Consider the following 20555-nt stretch of genomic DNA (forward strand, 5'->3'; position numbering starts at 1 on the left):
TCTGTCTTATTTAACTGGATCATCTGTTCCCATCTCCTCCTTCCCCAGCTCCACTTGTGGTGTCACAACATCTTCCTTCCCCAAGGTTAGGGGCTGGAATGCTAGCCCTCCTCTGGACAGTTGAGAAAACTACATTACCCAGAAGGCAACGCGCCCGCTTCTGCTGCGGTAAAGGACAATTTGATTCCTGCGCATCCGGTTAGGGCGGGACTTCCTGCGTCCTCCTGCTGGCGGACATTTTGCTTTCCTTTCACGGCTGGTGGGCTTCAGCTCCCTGGTGTTGAGTGGGAGGCGGCGTTCCGCCGGGCAGGGTGTCTGAGGCGGGGGGCCCCCACCCGGCGGGACTGGGTCCCCGGGCCCCCGCCTCCTCCCGCGGACACAGCGCCCTCAGCGGCCCCGGCGGCCCTCCCGCCTCGGGGCGGCGCCGCTCAGGCCGCAGCCCAGGCCGCCGCCCGGAGCAGTGAGTGCCCGTGGGGGCCGCAGGGGCGGGCGGGGCCCGGGAGGCCGGGCGGAGGGGGGCGGCCGGCCTGTGTGTCTAAAGGGACCGGGGCTTCCGGGAGGAGCCTGTCCTCCTCAGGGCCGGGCTGGCTGTGCGCACAGAGGGACGGAGCCCGAGGGGGCGGCGGCCCCGGCCCCGGGGCTGGGCCAGGCCCCGAGCAGCCTGAGCCCCGGGTCCTGGCGGCGGAGCCGGGCCCTCAGCGCCTTCAGCTCCACAGGCCCTGCGGTCAAAGCCGCTCAGGGGCCGGGCTGTGGGCTGAGGTCAGGGCCTCCCACTGCGGGGCTGTCCAGCCGCTCCTCCTGCCCCGGGACCTGCAGACCCTCAGCCCAGGGTCCTGAGGCCACGGCTGGGGCTGGAGGGAGTGGACCCTGGTTTGGGCACCGGGTGGGTGAGATGTGGGAGGGCCTCCCAGGCACAGGGACCGGGATGTGCAAAGGCGTGAAGACTGAGCTCATTCAGGAATTAGCTGGTATCTCCCTGTCTTTATTTTTAAAATATGTTGTATTGATTTTTGTTTACACAGAGAGGAAAGGAGAGAGAGAGAGATAGGAACATCAATGAGCTGCCTCCTGCACACCTCCTACTGGGGATGTGCCCCCAAACAAGGTACATACATACCCTTTACCGGAATTGAACCTGGGATCTTTCAGTCTGCAGGCTGACGCTCTATCCACTGATTCAAACCGGTTCTGGCAATTTTTAAAAAAATAAGTAAAGCCAGTGGGATAGGATTGTGTATATTCTGTCATGGCCTGCTTTTTCTCTTAATAACGTGATATGTGTGTGTTAAAAATAAAAACTCTGACAGCTGGAGTGACAAAGTTGGTTGAGTATCACCCCATGCGCAGGGGTTGCATAAGCCTGGTTTCCTGGCTGAATGTCCAGGGGTGGATGGGAGGCAAGTAGGAGGCAGCCAATCCGTGTGTCTCTCTCCTTGTCTTTTCCTCTCTCTCTAAAGTCACATTAAAAGAAGTTTAAAATTGTCATCAGGAATTAGTTAAATAATGCTTTTCACCTAAGGAGCATTCTGAGCTTCACAGAATCTGAACTGGAATGTGTGCAAATAACAGATCCGTTGCAGACAACACTTCCCAGAAACCAGTCACCCAAACCTAAATTGGTCATTTCCCAGGGCCATTTGGGTTCATAACCACCAGTATTTGCAAAATTCAGGAGGGACTGGGATCCTTATTCCACCTGCAGTGTATTACCCAAAGGGCCATGCACCTAAGGATAGCCAATGACAGCCCAGAACAGGAGGCGCATTATCTACGGGTACACGGCTTAGGGCGGGGCTTTCAGCGTCTCCCTGGTGGTCATTCTAACCGCTTTGTTCACAGAGACAGGGGCTTCCGGGAGCAGGTCTCCAGTGGGACCAGGCGTCAGAGGCAGCATCCCGCTGTGAAGTGGTCTGTCTGGGGCTTGTTGAGTCACAATAGGCGGGGCCTCCCTGCCTCCCAGACTCCTCTGTTTAGAGTTCTACTCGGCGGTACCCCATTTAACCCTCCCGCCTCAGGTGCGGGCCCCTGGTCCAACAGCACAGGTCTCTGTGTCTGGGAACAGTGAGTCGCTGCTGGTGACAGAGTTGTGATGGGGAAAGAGTGTGACAGGCTGCAGTGTCATTGTGTAAGGACTTGGTGGTGGGACTGAGCAGAGAAGACTCGAGAAACCTGGTCGTGTTTGTGTCTAAAGGCAACAAAGAAGACAAGGGAGCCGAAACCAGTTTGGCTCAGTGGATAGAGCGTCGGCCTGCAGACTGAAGGGTCCCAGGTTCGATTCCAGTCAAGGGCAAGTACCTTGGTTGGGGGCACATCCAAGTGGGGGGTGTGGGGGAGGTGGCTGGTTGATTTTTCACTCTAATCGATGTTTCTGGCTCTCTCTCTCACTTCCTCTCTGTAAAAAATCAATAAAAAATATTTTTTTAAAAAGAAGAAGAAGATGAGGGAAAGTTTTGCCTGAGATTTTTCCCTCTCATTCTCAGGACGCTGGCTGTGAAAAAAAAAAAAAAAATTAATTGATGTAGGGTTCTAAACATTTCCCAAAGCTGCTTGGAGGAAGAACAGACTAGGAGAGAGAGGGCAGCAGTTAGGAACAGGAAGGAGAAGTCTTGTAAAGGTAATGAACCTGGCAAGAATTTGCACTGAGGTCTGAGGTGTTGGGGAATCAGCTAACTCCAGGTTACCTGGCCTGGAGGCTGGGCGACAGTACTCAGCAGCCTGAGCCCATGGGTCCTGGCATTGGATGCCAGGCTTTCAGCAGACCTCTCTCTGTCCGCAGATTCCTGAAGATGCAGAACCACTTAGGGGGATTGGTTTGTGGAGCTTATTTCAGGACTTCACACACTTTTTTTTTTTTTTTTTAATTATTTTTAATTTATTTAAAAAATATATATTTTATTGATTTTTTAACAGAAAGGTAGAAGGAGAGAGAGCTAGAAACATCGATGAGAGAGAAACATCGACCAGCTGCCTCCAGCATACCCTCTAACGGGGATGTGCCCGCAACCAAGGTACATGCCCTTGACCAGAATTGAACCTAGGACCTTTCAGTCTGCAGACTGACGCTCTATCCACTGAGCTAAACCAGTTTCAGCTAGGCATCATACTGTTGTGGCCCATGAGATAGTGGGGTTCTGGGGTTGTCCACCTGCGCTTCTCATCCTTGGACCTGAGGAACTTGAGAGACACCAAGCCCACTATCCTGAGTCCAGGTCTAGGGTCATGTGAGTGGTCTCTGATTTTGGCATCCAGTGGAATTAGATGGGAACATAGGTCCCAGAAAGTGCAAAGGTTTGGAGTGAAGACAGCTGATTCAGGGAGCAGCAGATGTCCGTTTTTAAAAAATAGGAACTGGTAACAATGGGACAGGAGTCGGGGCTAGAAGAGCATTATGACAACCTGGGTGTTTGTTCTGCAGGTGAGGGAATCATTGGGGTAATCCGAGCAGTGGAGGCAGGTGATCCAACCCAGGTCTCAGGCGCCCTCTGGCTGCAGCATGATGAACACTGTGGGTGAGAGGACGGTGGTGGGAAGACTAGGGCGGAAACTGTTGTGATGGGTCTTGGTGAGTGTGATGGTACCTGGCCCATGAGGGAGGTTGTGGATGTGGAAGAGGCAGTTGGATTTGGGATCAGTGTTTTAGGTGTGGCCACCTGGACATTCTAATTTGGCGAGGAGGAGAGGTAACAGTCAGATGACCTGAAGGTTTGGATTTAGCAGCTGAAGGAATGGAAGCACCATCTACTGAGATGGACAAATCCATATTAGGAAAGTTAATGTTCATTAGGAATATAAGATCTTTTATTTTTGGCCTCTTAGGATATGATGTATTTCTTAGAGTGGTTCCAGAGCATCTGGGATTCGGAGGAGTAATTCAAGATGAAGACTATCGATACTTTAAAAAAATGTGAAGCTTGTATGGATCAGGGAGGAATTCAACCTTTTTTTAATTTAGAGGAGTGTAAAGCTTAGACTGGGACTGATAGATACTTGTTTTTTAAACACTCAACGGGATTTTGTTGTGAGCCTTGGTGTGGCCTGGGGTGTTGTAGTCAGCCTGGTGGACTTGCTTATGTGCATGAATGGTCATGGGAGAGACTCACTGAGCATGCGGTAGAGGGCCGTAGGCGATGGGACTTGAGTGAGGAAGGCTGTGACTGGTGAATGCAGCTCCTGTAGAGAGATCTGGTGTGGTTCTCAGGTGAACGTTGAAGGAAAAACTTGCAGGGAGGGAGGCCTTCAGGCAGGATTCCAGGCTGCCTCTGAGTGTGGACTAAGAGTGGGGGTGGTACTTCATCCATCTTGAAATGGCCAGACATTCTGTGGACCACACATGCAGAGAGTAAGTAAAAGGCAGGGAGACGGCTATGGGGGCTGTGGGTGTGGGAGGAAGAGTGATGTGCCCTTGGAGAGGGCATGAGAATTCGTGGCTTCAGGGCCCTGACACTGACATAAGAGGGAAGGAAGGTTGAGTCCATTTCGGGTGGTGTCTGGATAATGTGATATGGTGAATTTTAGGGTAATTCCAGAAAAGAGGGTGTGTTGTGATGCTACATTCCTGGTCCAGAGTTTCGGTGTCATATATGTGCCCACCTGCCTACTGTTGTTGAGGGCTGTTACATTGATCAGTAGCAATGAGGTAGCATATATTGGGTCACTCTGGTTGAAAATCTCCACTAGAGGGACAAGATAGAGGGTAAAAGAGAAATAGGTTACAGAGGAGGTGAACTATAATTGTAAAAAATTAGGAAACCACCATCCTGTTGATGGCATATTTGTGTTATGTGTGACGGTGTGCCTCTGGGAAGGAGCTGTATGAGAGAAGTGCGGTTCAAGAATTATGTGCAGCAGGTAGTGCATAGTGATGGCCTCAGCACTTTGGGGTTGAAAGGGTGAATGAATTGTGAATCTGGTTTTTGGTGTAATAATCTGGGGACTACAAGGATATTGGCTAATCACTCACACTCTCTTTATGGCCAATATTTGTTCCTACTCTTGTTGGTCATACCCACAGTAATGTATAAGAGACATTTTGGCCTATGGCCTAATGTGAGGCCCAGTTTCATGTATGATCTCCTGGTCATTGGTCTTTATTGTCGGGGGAAGACACAGTATCAGTAGGAACCATAAGGAGAGGGTTTTCTCGGTGGGACCAAGGCCTGGTACCTACTCTGATGTGGGGAGTAGAGGAAGTGGATGGATGTGGATGGTGGGGTATATGATGTACATAAAATCCTAGGAGAGAAGCTGACCATGGACTGAACTGTCTCCATTGTGACAGGAGATGAACTTTGAGGACGTGGCCATTGTCATCTCTCAGGAGGAGTGGGGGCTCCTTGATGAGGCTCAGAGACTTCTGTTTTGCGATGTGATGCTGGAAATCTTTGCACTGGTCTCATCTGTAGGTAAGACCACCTCATATGTTCTAGTGTCCTGACGTGATGTCTGCTCTTCCTTTATTCTCCCAATGTAGCTTTCTCTCTCTCAGAGCCTGACCGTGGGCTCTGCTCATGCCCCACATTCTCGTCCATTGTGCTGTGGCTGCCAGTTGTGACCTGTATGGAGAGCCCTGAGCAATGGACTCACCCAACATCCCCAAGACCCGTTGCCTCAAAAAGTGCAGTTAATGTCTGAGAATCAGGAAACCTGCAGACAGCTTACTGGGTCCCATGTTGCTGTTCAACTCTGTGGGAGGGTGACTGTCCACATCCATGGCTTCTGCTTCTGCTCCCTTCTGTAGCTGGAGGTTCTTTAGGACAGCTTGTGCCAGGTTATGATCATAGCACGATCCATGGACTGCTCTTGTAAGACCCTAATTCAGTTGTTTGCAGTCTTTCCTAAATACTGTTGCACGCTGAATTGCTCCGGGCCCGTGCTGGCTGCTCACCTCCGTTGTCTTTCATCAGTACTCGGATATTTAGGTTGTAAGTATCTTCACAGTAGAAGGTGCACGGAGAACCCAGGTTTGTTCACAGGGTGAATATGCAGGATGGTCTTGGAGGAAGCCTAGCCCTGCTGAGTGACAACTAGGAGCTAGGTGTGACATAAGGGCTTTTTCCAGGTCACACCAGGAACCTGCTCCTGTCCAGGTGTGTAGGTGCAGGTGCCACACGCCACGCCAGATTTCTGCCTTTGCTTGCCCATATTTGATTGACACTTTGCTGACTTGTCATTTCATCTGTGACTTCCTGCCTCTGGCTTCTGTCCCCGTTGCGGCAATTTTATGTCACTTGTTCCGCTGAGCTGCTCCCTCTGCAGTATTCTCCAACATGTGCCTCCGTATATGTTATGAGGTGTACACACTTGCTCAAGTAATTGTCCAACAGCAGCTACTGATTTATTGAATTTTACTTGGAAAAGATGTAACCAATCTACTACACAGCTTGCCCGTGTCACCAGCAAATGAGCCCTGCTGAAGGCTGTTAGCAGAAGATTGTGCTGGAGATCCTGCTTCTCTTCCATGTGGTACCTGTCATATTTGAGTCATATTTCTGGTCAGGTCTTACCTGTTTTGTGATCGTCAGTGGCCAAGAACTTCTCAGCAGCCTCTTATTAATCCTTGTTGCAGATCTTTTATTTTCAGGCCATTGCATGAAATCAATATACCAATTGTACCAGTTAATAACACGGATTTTTTTTCACTAGATGGAGTTACACATAGATTGCTATATATGCAATTTGATATGTATATTATTTTGTTGTATGGCAACAAGCTTCAAAACTTCATATGTCAAATTTTCTGAAGGTGTTAGCATCATAGATATTTTTATGCTTAAAAAACGTTGAATTTCATGGCAAAAGAAAGAGCATTTGTGGGAAGTTTTAATTCATTACTTTATTTCAAAGAAAAAGTTATTGTATACTTTGGGAAGCTTATGTTCAACAAGTTCCGTGCCAAGATACTGGTGAATGCTGATTTAAATACTTTATAAGTGATGATTTCGATGTGAAAGACAAAGAACATCCAGGTCAACCAAAATTTTTGGTTGACCAACAATTACAAGCATTATTGGATGAAGATGCGTGTCAAATTCAAAAATAACTTGCAGAAAGATTAAACGTTGCTCAGCAAACAATTTCCAATTGTTAACATGCAATGAGAAAGATTTTAAAGGAAGGAAAATGAGTGCCACATGAACTGAACTAAGGACAAATGGAAAACCGAGAAGTCGATCAGTAAAATGTTGCTTCAATGGCACGAAAGAAAGTCTTTTTTGCATCGAATTGTGAATGGCGATGAAAAGTGGATTTATTTTGAGAATCCCAAATGCACAAAATCATGGAATAACTCGGGTCAACCATCAACATCTACTGCAAGGCCAAATCGCTTAAGAAATAAGACAATATTCTGCGTTTGGTGGGATCAGGAAGTTGTGGTGTATTACGAGCTTCCAAAACCAGTTGAAACTGTTAATACTGATTACTACCGACAACAAATAGTCAATTTGAACCATGCTTTGATCATGAAACGACCAGAACGTTCCAGAAGACATAGCAGGTAATTTTGCTTCATGATAACGCACCATTACACACTTCAAAACCAATTAAAGACACATTAAAAGACCTTGCCTGGGAAGTATTAATCCACCCATTATATTCACCAGACCTTGCTCCTTCAGATGACCACTTGTTCCAATCTGAGCAGCACTTCAAAACACGAAGAAGTGGAAAATTGCTCAGTGGTAAGCATCAACCCACTCACCTCAAGGGTGGTGAATTACATTCCGGATCAAGGACATGTACCTGGGTTGCAAGTTCAGTACTTGGTACCCACCAGCTCATGTGGGGGAGGCAAGTAGTCAACCTGTCTCTCTCTCTCTCATCCATGTTTCTCGCCCCTCCTCTCTCTCATTCCCCCACCCCATTACAGTCTCTCCCAAAATCCTGGGGAAATATCCTTGGGTGAGGAACAACAGCCACACTACCCATCCACCCCTGCTGTGCTGAGATGGACCCTCCACTATGCAGCCCACCCTCCTAACACTTTCCTGCCTTTGCCTGGATGCTCCCGTTGCAGCAGGGGACACTGTCTTTCCCAGGAGTTGACAGATGGGAGCCACGGGCAAGGCCCTGCGTCTGCCTGAGGGGAGCTGGCCAGCTGACACTGAATGGAGGGAAGTGCCTGGGCTGCTCAGAGCATCACATCCAGGGGTCTCTTCAGCCCGCTTTTCCCCAACCCCAGGCTGAGCCCCTTCTGTCCCTGCTCTTCCAAACCTAGGTTATCCCCATGGGGGACCATCCCAGGCACGAAGTGAAGGAATGGTTCCGAGATCCCCAGTTTGAGTGAAGGTGGGAGCAGGGGAGGACTCTGGATCTCCGGAAAGGGATGAGAGGACGGGTGCCTTATGGAGGAGAGCTGAGAGGGAAGAATCCCGGGCCCTAAGTCTCCCTTAAGAATGAGGTACTGGATACCCTTGGAGGGGGCTGGGCAGTCCTGTGGGACCCCTGGTGTCTGGAGAGCGGGTCACCCCTGCCTGTGGGAAAGCGAGGCTGACACTGAATGGAGGAAAATGCCTGGGCTGCTCAGAGCGTCACTCCAGGGTCCCCGGGCTCTGGTCCTCTACTCGGCTGGCACGGAAAGGCTGTAAGCTTGATGACTGGTGAAGGCACAAGCCTGGTTTCCTGGCTGAGTGCCCAGCGGTTGCGTGGGAGGCAAGTAGGAGGCAGCTGAGCAGTGTTTCCCTCTCTCCCTCTCATTTCCTTTCTCTCTCTAAGTCATATTAAAGAATTTTAGAATTGTAGCCTGCAGGAATTTATATATATAAAAACCTAAGTGACTGGTGCAACCAAAACAACCGAACAGACAACCAGTCTGCATGGGTCGACCAGGCCAGAAGGGGGTTAGTGAGGAACAACCAAGCAACTGAACAAGGAGACTGCATGGGGCGACCAAGCCAGCAGGGGGTTAGTGAGGGACAACCAAGCAACTGCACAAGGAGGCTGCATGGGGCGACCAGGCCGGCAGGGTTGTTAGGGGCAACCAAATGACTGAGCAGCAGGCTGTGGAAGGCTACCAGGCCGGATTTGGGGGGGAAGGGGCGAGGAATGAGGGGTGTCTATGTCAGCAGTGAGGGGCAACCAGGCTGGTGGGGGTGGCAGTTGGGGGCAACCAGGCTGGCAGGAGGGTACAATTGGGGGTGACCAGGTAGCAGGGTGGGGGCAGTTAGGGGCAATCAGGCAGGCAGGTAAGCAGTTAGGAGCCAGTGGTCCCAGATTGTGAGAGGGATGTCCCAGATTGGAGACGGTGCAGGTTGGGCTGAGGGGGACACACACACCCCACCCCTACCCCCGTGCATTAATTTCATGCACTGAGCCTCTAGTAAGTTAAATAATACTTTTCACCTCAAGCAGCATTCTGAGCTTCACGGAATCTGAAATGTGTTCAAATAACAGATCCATTGCAGACAACACTCCCCAGAAACCAACCTCCAAGACCTAAAGTGGTCATTTCCCAGGGCCACTTGGGTTTGCAACCATCAGTATTGCAAATATTTGCCTTCGCCCAGGAAGCAGAATTATGCCCCGTTCTCTCCCGCGGTGATGATGGAATATATGGAGGGACTGCCTTTAGCACAGGTTCATACACACTATGAATGGAAACCACAGGGTCGCCATCGATGTTAATGGCAAAATTTTTATCAGCCCCACCTGCTGGGTCACTTACCTGAGCCAAGCAAAAGGTACAGAGACTGGGAGGCAGTGATTGATGTTGATGTAAAATTACTTAGATGCTGGATGCTTGTAGTCCTGGACCTTCCCCGGCAACACAGTTAACATGGAGGTTTTCACCTCCACCACAGTGGGGGGAACAGGCAGCCAGCGATTACCCAGGTCACACTCAGCATTCAGTAACTCCTAGCTCCTCAGCTTCAGCTGGCTGAACATTATCCTGTGTACAGAAAGGTTGCCAGTTCAATTATTGTGAGGGCACAAGCCTGGTGGGTGTGTGGCAGGCAAGCAGGAGTTTGCTGCCAATGCCATCTGACAAAATTCCTTTGTCGGAATTTCACCCCTTTGAATCTTGCCATTACCATTTAGGGCAGCTGGGGACAAAGTCCACCTGGACGAGGAGACGGACCCATCCTGACTGACTTCCTCTGCCATTTCCTACCAATCCCCACTCCTCTCGTTGCCCTGGTCAGCCCCTGAAGATATTGTCACTTTGTGGTGGCCTTAGGTTCCTAGAGGCCCATCAAATATACGGGGTTCTCCTGCTGACCCCATGAAGTTGGCTGCAGTCCTTTGATGTTATTTGACCAATGAAATGTGATGGGAGGGAAGCCCGTCACCTCTAACAGAAGAGTCTGGAAGCCCTGAGACCGGCCGCCCTCTGTTCTCTGATAACACCTAGGAGGTACCTATATGGTGGGCTCTCTTTTATCCTGGTCCCAGGAGAACCAGGGTGTTCATGTGCTATGAACAAGAAAGATACCTTCTTTACTCTAAGCCACTAAAGCTTTGGGGTTGCTCATTACCCACAATAACATCTAGTCTGTCCTAATGGAAATGCATCTCCGATTCCACCCTCTAGGAGGCAGCAGAGCCTAACATTAGGAGCCAGAGTTCTGTTAGAGACACCTGGGTTTGACTTCCAGCCCTGCCTTTATTAACTCTACAAACAGGCAATTTACGTTGAATCTTTGAGCCTGAATTTTCTCTCCATAAAATGGATGGTTAAACCATCTCAGGTTGCAGAGAGGATTAAATGAAATAATGATGCAGGTAAAGCATTGAATCCGGGCCTGGCACCTGTAGTAAACATTCAGTAACTGTTAGCTCCTTAATGTCACAGTGTGTACTGACCACAGACATACAATGTAGGAACTGTTAACATTTTGTCCTTTGTATTATTTCAAATTTTGTTTTAAGGCCTGTAGGGCCCTAGCTGGTCTGGCTCAGTGGATAAAGTGTTGGCTCAGTGTTGGCCTGTGGGCTGAAAGGTCCCAGGTTCAATTCCATTCGAGGGCACATGCCTGGGTTCCGCTCTTGATCCCCAGTAGGGGGCGTGCAGAAGGCAGCTGATCAATAATTCTCCCTTCCTCTCTAAAATCAATAAAAATTGCCAAAACCGGTTTGGCTCAGTGGATAGAGCATCGGACTGAAAGGTTCAATTCCGGTCAAGGGCATTTATATTGGTTGCGGGCACATCCCCGGTAGGGGTTGTGCAGGAGGCAGTTGGTCGATATTTCTCTCATCGATGTTTCTAGCTCTCTATCCCTCTCCCTTCCTCTCTGTAAAAAAATCAATAAGAATATATTTTTAAAAATAAAACCAATAAAAGTTAATCTATACTAATAAAAGTAGTCATTTCCCTGTGACAGCTGCCTTCGCAACCACCAATATTTGCAACGATCAAGGATCCTAATTCCACCTACAAGGCCTCAAAAAGTATACACTGTTACCCAAGGTCCATGGGCCTAACCATGGCTGGGTTTAGCCAGTGAAAGCCCAGAACAGGCGCATAATCCAGGTGCACATTGTTTAGGGTGGGATTCGCACGGTCTGAACCTGGTGGTCATTTAACTTCTGTGGTGGTGGTCACAGAAACTGGCTTCCGGGAGCCAGGTCTCCAGTGGGACCAGGCGTCAGAGGCAGCAGCCCACTGTGAAGTGGTCTTTCTGGGGCTTGTTGAGTCACAATAGACGGGATTGAGGCCTCCCTACCTCCCAGACTCCTCTCTGCTTACAGAGTTCAACTCAGCGGTACCCCCATTTAACCCTCCAGCCTCAGGTGCGGGCACCTGTCAGGTTCTGCAGCCCAGGTGCCAGCATCAGAACAGTGAGTCTCATGGGTGACGGTGCAATTCCACCCTTTGAGAACGTGATGGGGTGACTGAGCTGGGAGCATTGGAGAAACCCAAGCCACCTTTCTGTCAGAAGGCAACAAAAAGATGAGGCAGAGATTTGTATATTTTTTTACTATCATTCTCAGGTCTCTGGGGCCATTGATGGCTGTGAAAAAAACTCACACCCTAAGTCATCTGAGGTAGGGTTCTAAACTTCCCAAAGATACTCAGGAAGAACACATTAGAAGGGAGAAGATATGCCGAAACCGGTTTGGCTCAGTGGATAAAGCGTCGGCCTGCGGCGTAAAAGGTCCCAGGTTCGATTCCGGTCAAGGGCATGTATCTTGGTTGTGGGCACATCCCCAGTGGGGAGTGTGCAAGAGGCAGCTGATGGATGTTTCTAGCTTTCTGTCCCTCTCTTCCTCTGTAAAAACTCAATAAAATATATTTCAGGACCTCACATTCTTGTGGCCTCCGAGGTAGTGGTGTCCGTGACTGCTCAGCCACTCTGCTAGCCCTGGACTTGGGCACCTTAAAGGGATACCAAGCCCAGAATCTGTAGTCCAGGTCTTGGGTCATATGAGTGGTCCTTGATTTTGGAAATGGATGTGATAGGTCCTTCCATGAATAGGTTCCAGAATGTGCAAAAGCTTGGAGTGAAGACAGCTTTCAGGAGCCAGCAGATGTATATATTTTTTAAAATAGGAACTGGTAACAGTGGGACAGGAGTCGGGGCTAGAAGAGCATGATGGCAGCTGGGGTTTCTGTTCTGCTGGTGGTGGGGTCATTGGGGTCATTGGAGCAGTAGAGCAGGTGAGGTGTCCCAGGTCTCAGACGCCCTCTGGCCGCAGCATGAGGCACAGTATGGGTGTGAGGACCGTGGAGGAAAGACTAGGACAGACGCTGTCCTGATGGTCTTGGTGAGTGTGATGGTATCTGCCCCATGATGGTGGCCGTGCATATGGAGTAAGCAGTTGGATTTGGGATCAGTGCTTTAGGTGTGGCCACCTGGGTTTTCTAATATTTTTGGAGAAGAGAGAGAGAGAGGAGTCAGGAAGTGAAGGTTTGGATTTAGCAGCCGAAGGAACGCTCCCATTCCTGTGTGCCATGACCAGGAATAGAACGGTGACCTCCCGGTTTATAGGTTGATGCTTAACCCTCACCCACACCTGGGCTATATTCTTTCTACAGTATTTTAAAATGTATTTTTAATTGTTGATGGTATTGCAGATGTCTCCCATTTCCCTCGAGTATATGTTCTTTTGGGGGGGGGGGGAATCTCTTCCAGTCTCCCCACGCTCCCCTGGGAGGTCTGTCAGTCTGCCCCAGGTCAGCAGGCCTCTGGGCCCAAATTGTCCTTCCCCAGGGACACACGTGGTACCACAACACCTTTATTCACCAACGTCATTGGCTGGCCTCCAGCCCTGGGCCTGGGCGGTTTAGTAAACTACATTACCCAGAAAGCACTGCGCCGACAACAGACCAAGCCTACAGGTGCTGTTCATCCTGTTAGGGCGGGACTTCCTGCTTCCTCCTCGTGGCGGTCCTTTAGACCTGAGGTGTGGTCAGTGAGTGTCCGGATTCGGCCACCTGGTGGCCAGCAGCAGGGGGCGGCGTCCCGCCGGGCAGGGTGTCTGAGGCGGGGGGCCCCCACCCGGCGGGACTGGGTCCCCGGGCCCCCGCCTCCTCCCGCGGACACAGCGCCCTCAGCGGCCCCGGCGGCCCTCCCGCCTCGGGGCGGCGCCGCTCAGGCCGCAGCCCAGGCCGCCGCCCGGAGCAGTGAGTGCCCGTGGGGGCCGCAGGGGCGGGCGGGGCCCGGGAGGCCGGGCGGAGGGGGGCGGCCGGCCTGTGTGTCTAAAGGGACCGGGGCTTCCGGGAGGAGCCTGTCCTCCTCAGGGCCGGGCTGGCTGTGCGCACAGAGGGACGGAGCCCGAGGCGGCGGCGGCCCCGGCCCCGGGGCTGGGCCAGGCCCCGAGCAGCCTGGGCCCCGGGTCCTGGCGGCGGAGCCGGGCCCTCAGCGCCTTCAGCTCCCACAGGCCCTGCGATCAGAGCCGCTCAGGGGCCGGGCTGTGGGCTGAGGTCAGGGCCTCCCACTGCGGGGGCCTCAGGCTGTGGGGCCTGGGCTGTCCAGCCGCTCCTCCTGCCCCGGGACCTGCAGACCCTCAGCCCAGGGTCCTGAGGCCACGGCTGGGGCTGGAGGGAGTGGACCCTGGTTTGGGCACCGGGTGGGTGAGATGTGGGAGATTCTCCCAGGCACAGGGACCGGGATATGCAAAGGCTGGGAGTGAGAAGTGGTCTGTTTCAGGAATCAGAAGGTATACTTTTATTTTTATTTTTTATTTTTATTTTTTCAAATACATTCTATTGATTCTGTACAGAGAGGGAGGGAGAGAGATAGAAACATTGATAAGAGAGAGTCATCGATCAGCTGCCTCTGGCACACCCCCTACTGGGGATATGCCTGCAACCAAGGTACATGCCCTTGACCGGAATCGAACCCGGGACCCTTCAGTCCCCAAGCCGACGCTCTATCCATTGAGCCAAACCGGTCTTGGCAGAAGGTATACTTTTAATATATAGAATTGATTTTAGACTTAGGAAGGAATTGAGAGAGAAAGAGAAAATTCTATGAGCCAAGAAACAAGGATCAGTTCCTCCCTGCTCAAGCCCTGCTGGGGATCCAGCCCATCACCCAGGCAGGTGACCTGACCAGGCCTGGAACCTGCCACCTCTGTGCGTATGGGTCCATGCTCAACTACTGAGACCCATCAGCCAGGGCTGTGGATCACCTTAATACCGGGAATCATGGTCTTAGTATTGTAGTTCAGAGGGAGAGTTGGAAACATCCGAGGAAAACATTGATCAGCTGCCTCCTGCACACCCCCCACTGGGGATGTGCCTGCAACCAAGGTACGTGCCCTTGACTGGAATCGAATCTGGAACCCTTGAGTCTGCAGGCAGACGCTCTAGCCTCTGAGCCAAACCGGCTAGGACTGGTGTCAATCATCTTGATGCCTCCTTTGCAGAGCTTTTCATTTCCCTCTCCCCCTTGGATGCCTTGTCTTTTCTCCAGGTGCCTTCTTCCCTACTGTGGGGCGCTGAGGGAGCCCCCCTGCTGCTGTCTGGGGGATGAAGGCATCTGGGCCAAGGCACAGGTCAGTGGCTTCCCAGGGAGAGTCCCATCAGGGCTCCAGTGCCACCCTGGTTCTACCCTTGGTACTTCCCATGGTCCTTTCCCTTTAGGCTCTGCTATTCCTTCCTCTGCGGCTGCATGAAGGCGCCATCTAGTGTCTGGCAGGAGTATAGGCAAGCCGAGGAATGACCACCATGCTCACCCTTCAGCATTCCAGAGGGAGGAGCTGTTGAATTGAGGGGGGGTCTTCTGGGCTGCTCTGCACTCCCCCTTTGCTGAGCTTCTGCGTAGCTTCCCCTGGAACTTAGCCAAACTGTGTGATCTGCCTCTGAGCCCTGAGCGCCCGGGGCACTGGCCTCCCGTCCCCGCTTCCTTTCCAGCATTACCTTTCCAGTCTGAGCCCCACTGACTCTCAGGCTGGAGGGAGCCCCTGTAGGAGGTGAGTGGAATTAGGTGGTTGCTTTCCTAGACACCTGAGCCAGACCATCCCGCGTCAGTCATTGTGCCTTCTCCCACCACCATCTGGGCTGGGACCAAGCCCCGTCCACGCACAGCTGCTTTCAGTGGGTAGGGCCCAGCTTTAGCCTTAGCTAGACTGCAGGGCCCCTGCCAACAGGGAGGGTTTGGCCCTCACTCAGTTCCTCCCAGCGGCAGCCATGGGCCAGGCCCTCCTCCTGCATGCGCCACCTCCAGTGGAATCCCAAGCCAAAGAGGTCACTCTGGGCCAAGTCGACTGTGCCTTATACACCACCTCCTTCTTCCCCCAGTGCTCCTGGCTCAAGGCAGTGGAGAGCCCAAGCCCCATGGCCTCAGAATTGCCCTGACTTTCCCAAGGGCCTCTGGGGGCTGAAGTCCTGGGAAATTACTTCCTCTTTTGCCCCTGATAGGCCTGGTCCTGAAGGTAGGACAGAAGGACTTTGGAGACGGGCCTTTGACAGGCCCATTGGGGCCGTGATGCCATGGACGGTGGGCGGAGAACGTGCAGTTATTTAATTTGTGTACTCAATTGGTAAATGCACCCTCTGTACTCAGTAAACAGGCTGCCCATTCCGACAAAAAAAAATAAATAAATCAGAAGAATTATGTGCAGCAGGTCATGCACAGTGATGGCCCCAGAACCTTGGTTTTGGGGTTGAAATGCTGAATGAAGTGTGAATCCATGGATTTAGGTGTCTTGCAGGGACAGTCTGGGGACTGCAAAAATATTGCCTAACAATACCAGTGTCAAATCACTCACACTCTCTTTTGGCCAACATTTCTCCCTACCCTTGTTGGTGACACCCACTGTTATTGACAAGAGACATTGTGGCCTATGCCTAATATGAGGCCCAGTTTCATGTATGATCTCCTGGTCATTGGTCTTTATTGTCGGGGGAAGACACAGTATCAGTAGGAACCATAAGGAGAGGGTTTCCTTGGTGGGACCAAGGCCTGGTACCTACTCTGATGTGGGGAGTAGAGGAAGTGGATGGATGTAGATGGTGGGGTATATGATGAACATAAAATCATAGCAGAGAAGCTGACCATGGACTGAACTGTCTCCATTGTGACAGGATATGAACTTTGAGGACGTGGCCATTGTCTTCTCTCAGGAGGAGTGGGGGCTCCTTGATGAGGCTCAGAGACTTCTGTTTTGCGATGTGATGCTGGAAGTGTTTGCACTTGTGTCATCTGTAGGTAAGACCTTCTCATATGTTCTAGTGTCCTGACATGATGTCTGCTCTTCCTTTATTCTCCCAATGTAGCTTTCTCTCTCTCAGAGCCTGACCGTGGGCTCTGCTCATGCCCCACATTCTCGTCCATTGTGCTGTGGCTTCAGTTGTGACCTGTATGGAGAGCCCTGAGCAATGGACTCACCCAACATCCCCAAGACCCGTTGCCTCAAAAAGTGCAGTTAATGTCTGAGAATCAGGAAACCTGCAGACAGCTTACTGGGTCCCACGTTGCTGTTCAACTCTGTGGGAGGGTGACTGTCCACATCCATGGCTTCTGCTTCTGCTCCCTTCTGTAGCTGGAGGTTCTTTAGGACAGCTTGTGCCAGGTTATGATCATAGCACGATCCATGGACTGCTCTTGTAAGACCCTACTTCAGTTGTTGTTTATAATATGTCCTTCCTAAATACTATTTTTTTAAAATATATATTTTATTGATTTTTTTTTTTTTTTTTTACAGAGAGGAAGTGGGAGGGAAAGAGAGAAACATCAATGAGAGAGAAACATTGATCAGCTGCCTCCTACACCTCTCCCCCTCCCACGTGGGTCCCCCCCCCCCCCCCCGCTCTCCCCCAGGGAATGTTCCCGCAACCAAGGTACATGTCCTTGACTGGAATCGAACCTGGGACCCTTCAGTTCTCAGGCCGTCGCTCTATCTACTGAGCCAAACCAGCTAGGACTCAGCAGCCTCTTGTTAATCCTTGTTTCACATCTTTTATTTTCAGACAGTTTCATAGAACCCATGTGTTAAGGGTAACACTCTTCTGTAATGGAACATTCCTCTGTCACCATATTCAACATTAACTTCCTCGGCATTTTTCTTTTTTCAGGTTGTTGTCATAAAACAGATGATGCGGAGGCCTCTTCTGAGCAGAGTGTATCTGTAGAAAGAGCGTCACAGGTCAGGGCTTCTGAGAAAGCTCCAGCAACCCAGGGGACCCATCTCTGCAGAAGGTGTTTCTCTCTGTTAACAGACATTCTGCACCTGACTGAGTCACAAGCAGCAGACTTTGAGCAGAAAGGCTTCTTCAGTGACGCATGTGTGAGAGACTTCTGTTTCAGTGCAAATCTTGATCAGCAACATAGGGAAGCCAGTGGAGAGAAGCCCTGGAGGGAAGCTGTGGACAGGGCCTCGTTTGTGAGCAGGTGCAGTTTCTATTTATCTTGGATGCTTTCAACCAGCGGGGAGGTTGGCGAAGACTTGCCAGCCATCTCAGAGCTTCTCCGGCACCAGGCCCCTCTCAACACTGAGGAGCCACACAGTGGCAGTGAGATTTCACTGGAATTTCTCAGTGGAAATAGTCATTATGATTGGGATGAAGGTGAAAAAGCTGCCAGCCACAACCAGAGAGTTGTTCAGCATCAAGATGTCTGCTCTGAAGAAGTGAATTATGTGTGTAGCAAATGTGGGAATGTTTTTAGAGGAATTTTTAACCTTATGCAACATAAGAGAGCTCACACTGGTGAGTATAGTGATTGTGAGAAGTCCTTCAGTCGGAGATCTAACCTCACCAGACATGACAGAGTTCTCCCTGGAGAAAAGTCTTATGAGTATAGTGAACATGGGAAGTCATTGAGGCAGACCTCTGCCGTCATTGAACATCAGAGGGTTCATGCTGGAGAGAAAACCTATGAGTGTACTGTTTGTGGGAAGGCCTTCCGAAAAAGATCTCACCTCATTAAACACCTCAGAATTCACACTGGAGAAAAGCCCTATGAGTGTACCGATTGCGGGAAATTCTTCAGGGAAAACAGTACTCTCATTCAACACCAGAGAGTTCACACTGGAGAAAAGCCTTATGAATGTACTCTTTGTGGAAAGTCCTTCATACAGAGGTCCATCCTCACTAAACACCACCGAGTGCACACCGGGGAAAAGCCCTATGAGTGCGCCGATTGTGGGAAGTCATTCAAGCAGATCTCGGCTCTCAGTGTGCACCAGAGGGTTCACACTGGAGAAAAGCCATACGAGTGTAGTGATTGTGGAAAGTTATTCAATGTGAGCTCTGCTCTCCATACACACCACAGAGTTCACACCGGAGAAAAGCCCTATGAGTGCAGCGATTGTGGCAAGACATTCAGGCAAATCTCCCATCTGCGAGAGCACCAGAGGGTTCACACCGGAGAAAAGCCGTACGAGTGCAGCGACTGCGGAAAGTTCTTCACTCAAAGCATCGCTCTCCATAAGCATCACAGAGTCCACACTGGAGAGAAGCCCCATGAGTGTAGTGATTGTGGGAAGTCATTCAGGCGAATCTCGATTCTCACAGAGCACCAGAGAGTTCACACGGGGGAAAAGCCATATGTGTGCAGTGATTGTGGCAAGTCCTTCAGACAGAGTTCTACCTTGACACGGCACCGGAGAGTTCATACTGGAGAAAAACCTTACGTGTGTGGTGCATGTGGGAAGTCTTTTAGGTACAGTAGTCACCTCCTTTACCACAAGAGAGTTCACACACTATAAAAGCCATGCGAGTGTCAGGATTGTGGGTATTCTTGCAGCCATAGGTGCACCCTCAGGTGATACCACAGAGGTCATACTGGAGAAATGCCAATCAGTATATCTTCTTTTATAATAGATTAGTTCATATTTTTCACAATTTTATAGGAAGTATAAGATTTGTAAATTGTGAATACTGGCTTCATACTACACAGGTAATTTGAGATCCAACACTAACTTTGATGTGATCATGTAATCATCTTTATTGCTGACTAATATTGTGTCCCATGGATAACCACTTTGTCTATTGATCTGTCTGTGGCTTTGATTATTTTGACATTTGAGGTTTTATAAATAAATCTGCTGGGAATATTTGCATTCAGTTCTTTCCACAGGTAAATGTTTTACTCCTCGAACTGTTGCAGTGTCGGTGAATGTTTTATATTGTGTAAGATATGCAGAACTGTGACCCTAAGTGGTTATTTCCTTTGCTGCCTAGCCACCCACAGAAATGAAAATTCCAGTTTTTCCCTAACCTACCAGCACATCTGATGGTTAATTTTTTTAACTAGTGGTCCCGCAATGTGTATACTGTGAACCCATTTTCAATTCAATAACGTTTCCCTATGAACTTTTGATGGTGAGCACTTCTTCACGCATTTATTTACACTGTCTTTACCTCCTTTGTTATAATGTCTGCTCAGGGTCTTTTGCCTATGTTTACAGTGAATTTATCAGTGCAGCAGCTAAGACGCGTGTTTCAAATTCACTCATTTCTCAATGACTCGAGTGACACTTTTGCGGTATGGAACTATTGGTTTTAAATTATAGAAAGACTATTTTCTCTCTAAGTTTTTTGTCTATTTATAATTTATAGCCCATTTGTACCATACACTTATAACTTCAATGTGCATTGTTAACATTCTCCACCACTCATTTTTAAGTCTAAGCATTTAGTAGTACATTAAGCGAAGTACACGTTTGTAATATTTGTCAATTTCCCTAGTGTAAATACTCCCAATGCCACCATGTTCAAACTGCCAAAATGATGTCCTTGAACAAGGACATGGGAAGATATTTGTCACACATCATTGTAGTTTATCCAACATGCTGATACAGTGGCAATGAGTGTGCTCAAGAACATTTCTTGTAAAATGGTAAAATTAGCTTTGTGCAGTGGTAGTATCTTATAGCCAATGAGGTTTATCCCAGGTGCGATTATTGCCAATTGAAAATAAAAAAGTGGCAAGTTTTTAATGTTTTTTAAAGTTTGATATAAGTGTAATTGATTTAAAACACACATTTCAACTACATATATATTTTTTAAATATTTTTATTGATTTCAGAGAAGGGAGAGAGAGAAAATCAGCGATGAGAGAGAACCGTTGATCTGCCTCTGGCACACTGCACACTGGGTTATCAAGCCCTCAGCCCAGGAATGAGTCCTGACCAAGAATTGAACTGTAAGCTCCTAGTTTATAGGTTGA

The 20555-nt window shown here is 49.8% G+C and overlaps 2 protein-coding genes across 4 annotated transcripts in view; both read left to right on the plus strand.

Moving 5' to 3' along the window:
* LOC118712403 (zinc finger protein 551) overlaps positions 1-19444 on the plus strand; it is a 45801-nt gene extending 26357 nt beyond the window's left edge. The window contains exons 5-7 of one of the 3 annotated variants that reach the window (XM_045577340.1): positions 268-277; positions 6850-6854; positions 10570-10943. In XM_045577340.1, the coding sequence (XP_045433296.1) occupies positions 268-277; positions 6850-6854; positions 10570-10585 (31 nt within the window). In that variant the 3' untranslated portion in view covers positions 10586-10943. Of the gene's footprint in view, positions 1-267; positions 278-6849; positions 6855-10569; positions 10946-17458 lie in introns of those variants that run through there. The other 2 variants (XM_045577342.1, XM_045577339.1) reach the window with 2 other exon arrangements.
* LOC123651826 (zinc finger protein 551-like) overlaps positions 1-20555 on the plus strand; it is a 70443-nt gene that overhangs the window by 11436 nt on the left and 38452 nt on the right. Inside the window, exons 2-5 of the mRNA XM_045577345.1 lie at positions 2262-2269; positions 13834-14097; positions 14344-14590; positions 16469-16592. The gene's annotated coding sequence lies outside the window, so the exon portion shown is untranslated. The remainder of the gene's footprint in view (positions 1-2261; positions 2270-13833; positions 14098-14343; positions 14591-16468; positions 16593-20555) is intronic.

Source organism: Pipistrellus kuhlii, unplaced genomic scaffold, assembly GCF_014108245.1.
Source record: "Pipistrellus kuhlii isolate mPipKuh1 unplaced genomic scaffold, mPipKuh1.p scaffold_m20_p_89, whole genome shotgun sequence".
In the NCBI taxonomy this organism is placed as follows: Eukaryota; Metazoa; Chordata; class Mammalia; order Chiroptera; family Vespertilionidae; genus Pipistrellus; species Pipistrellus kuhlii.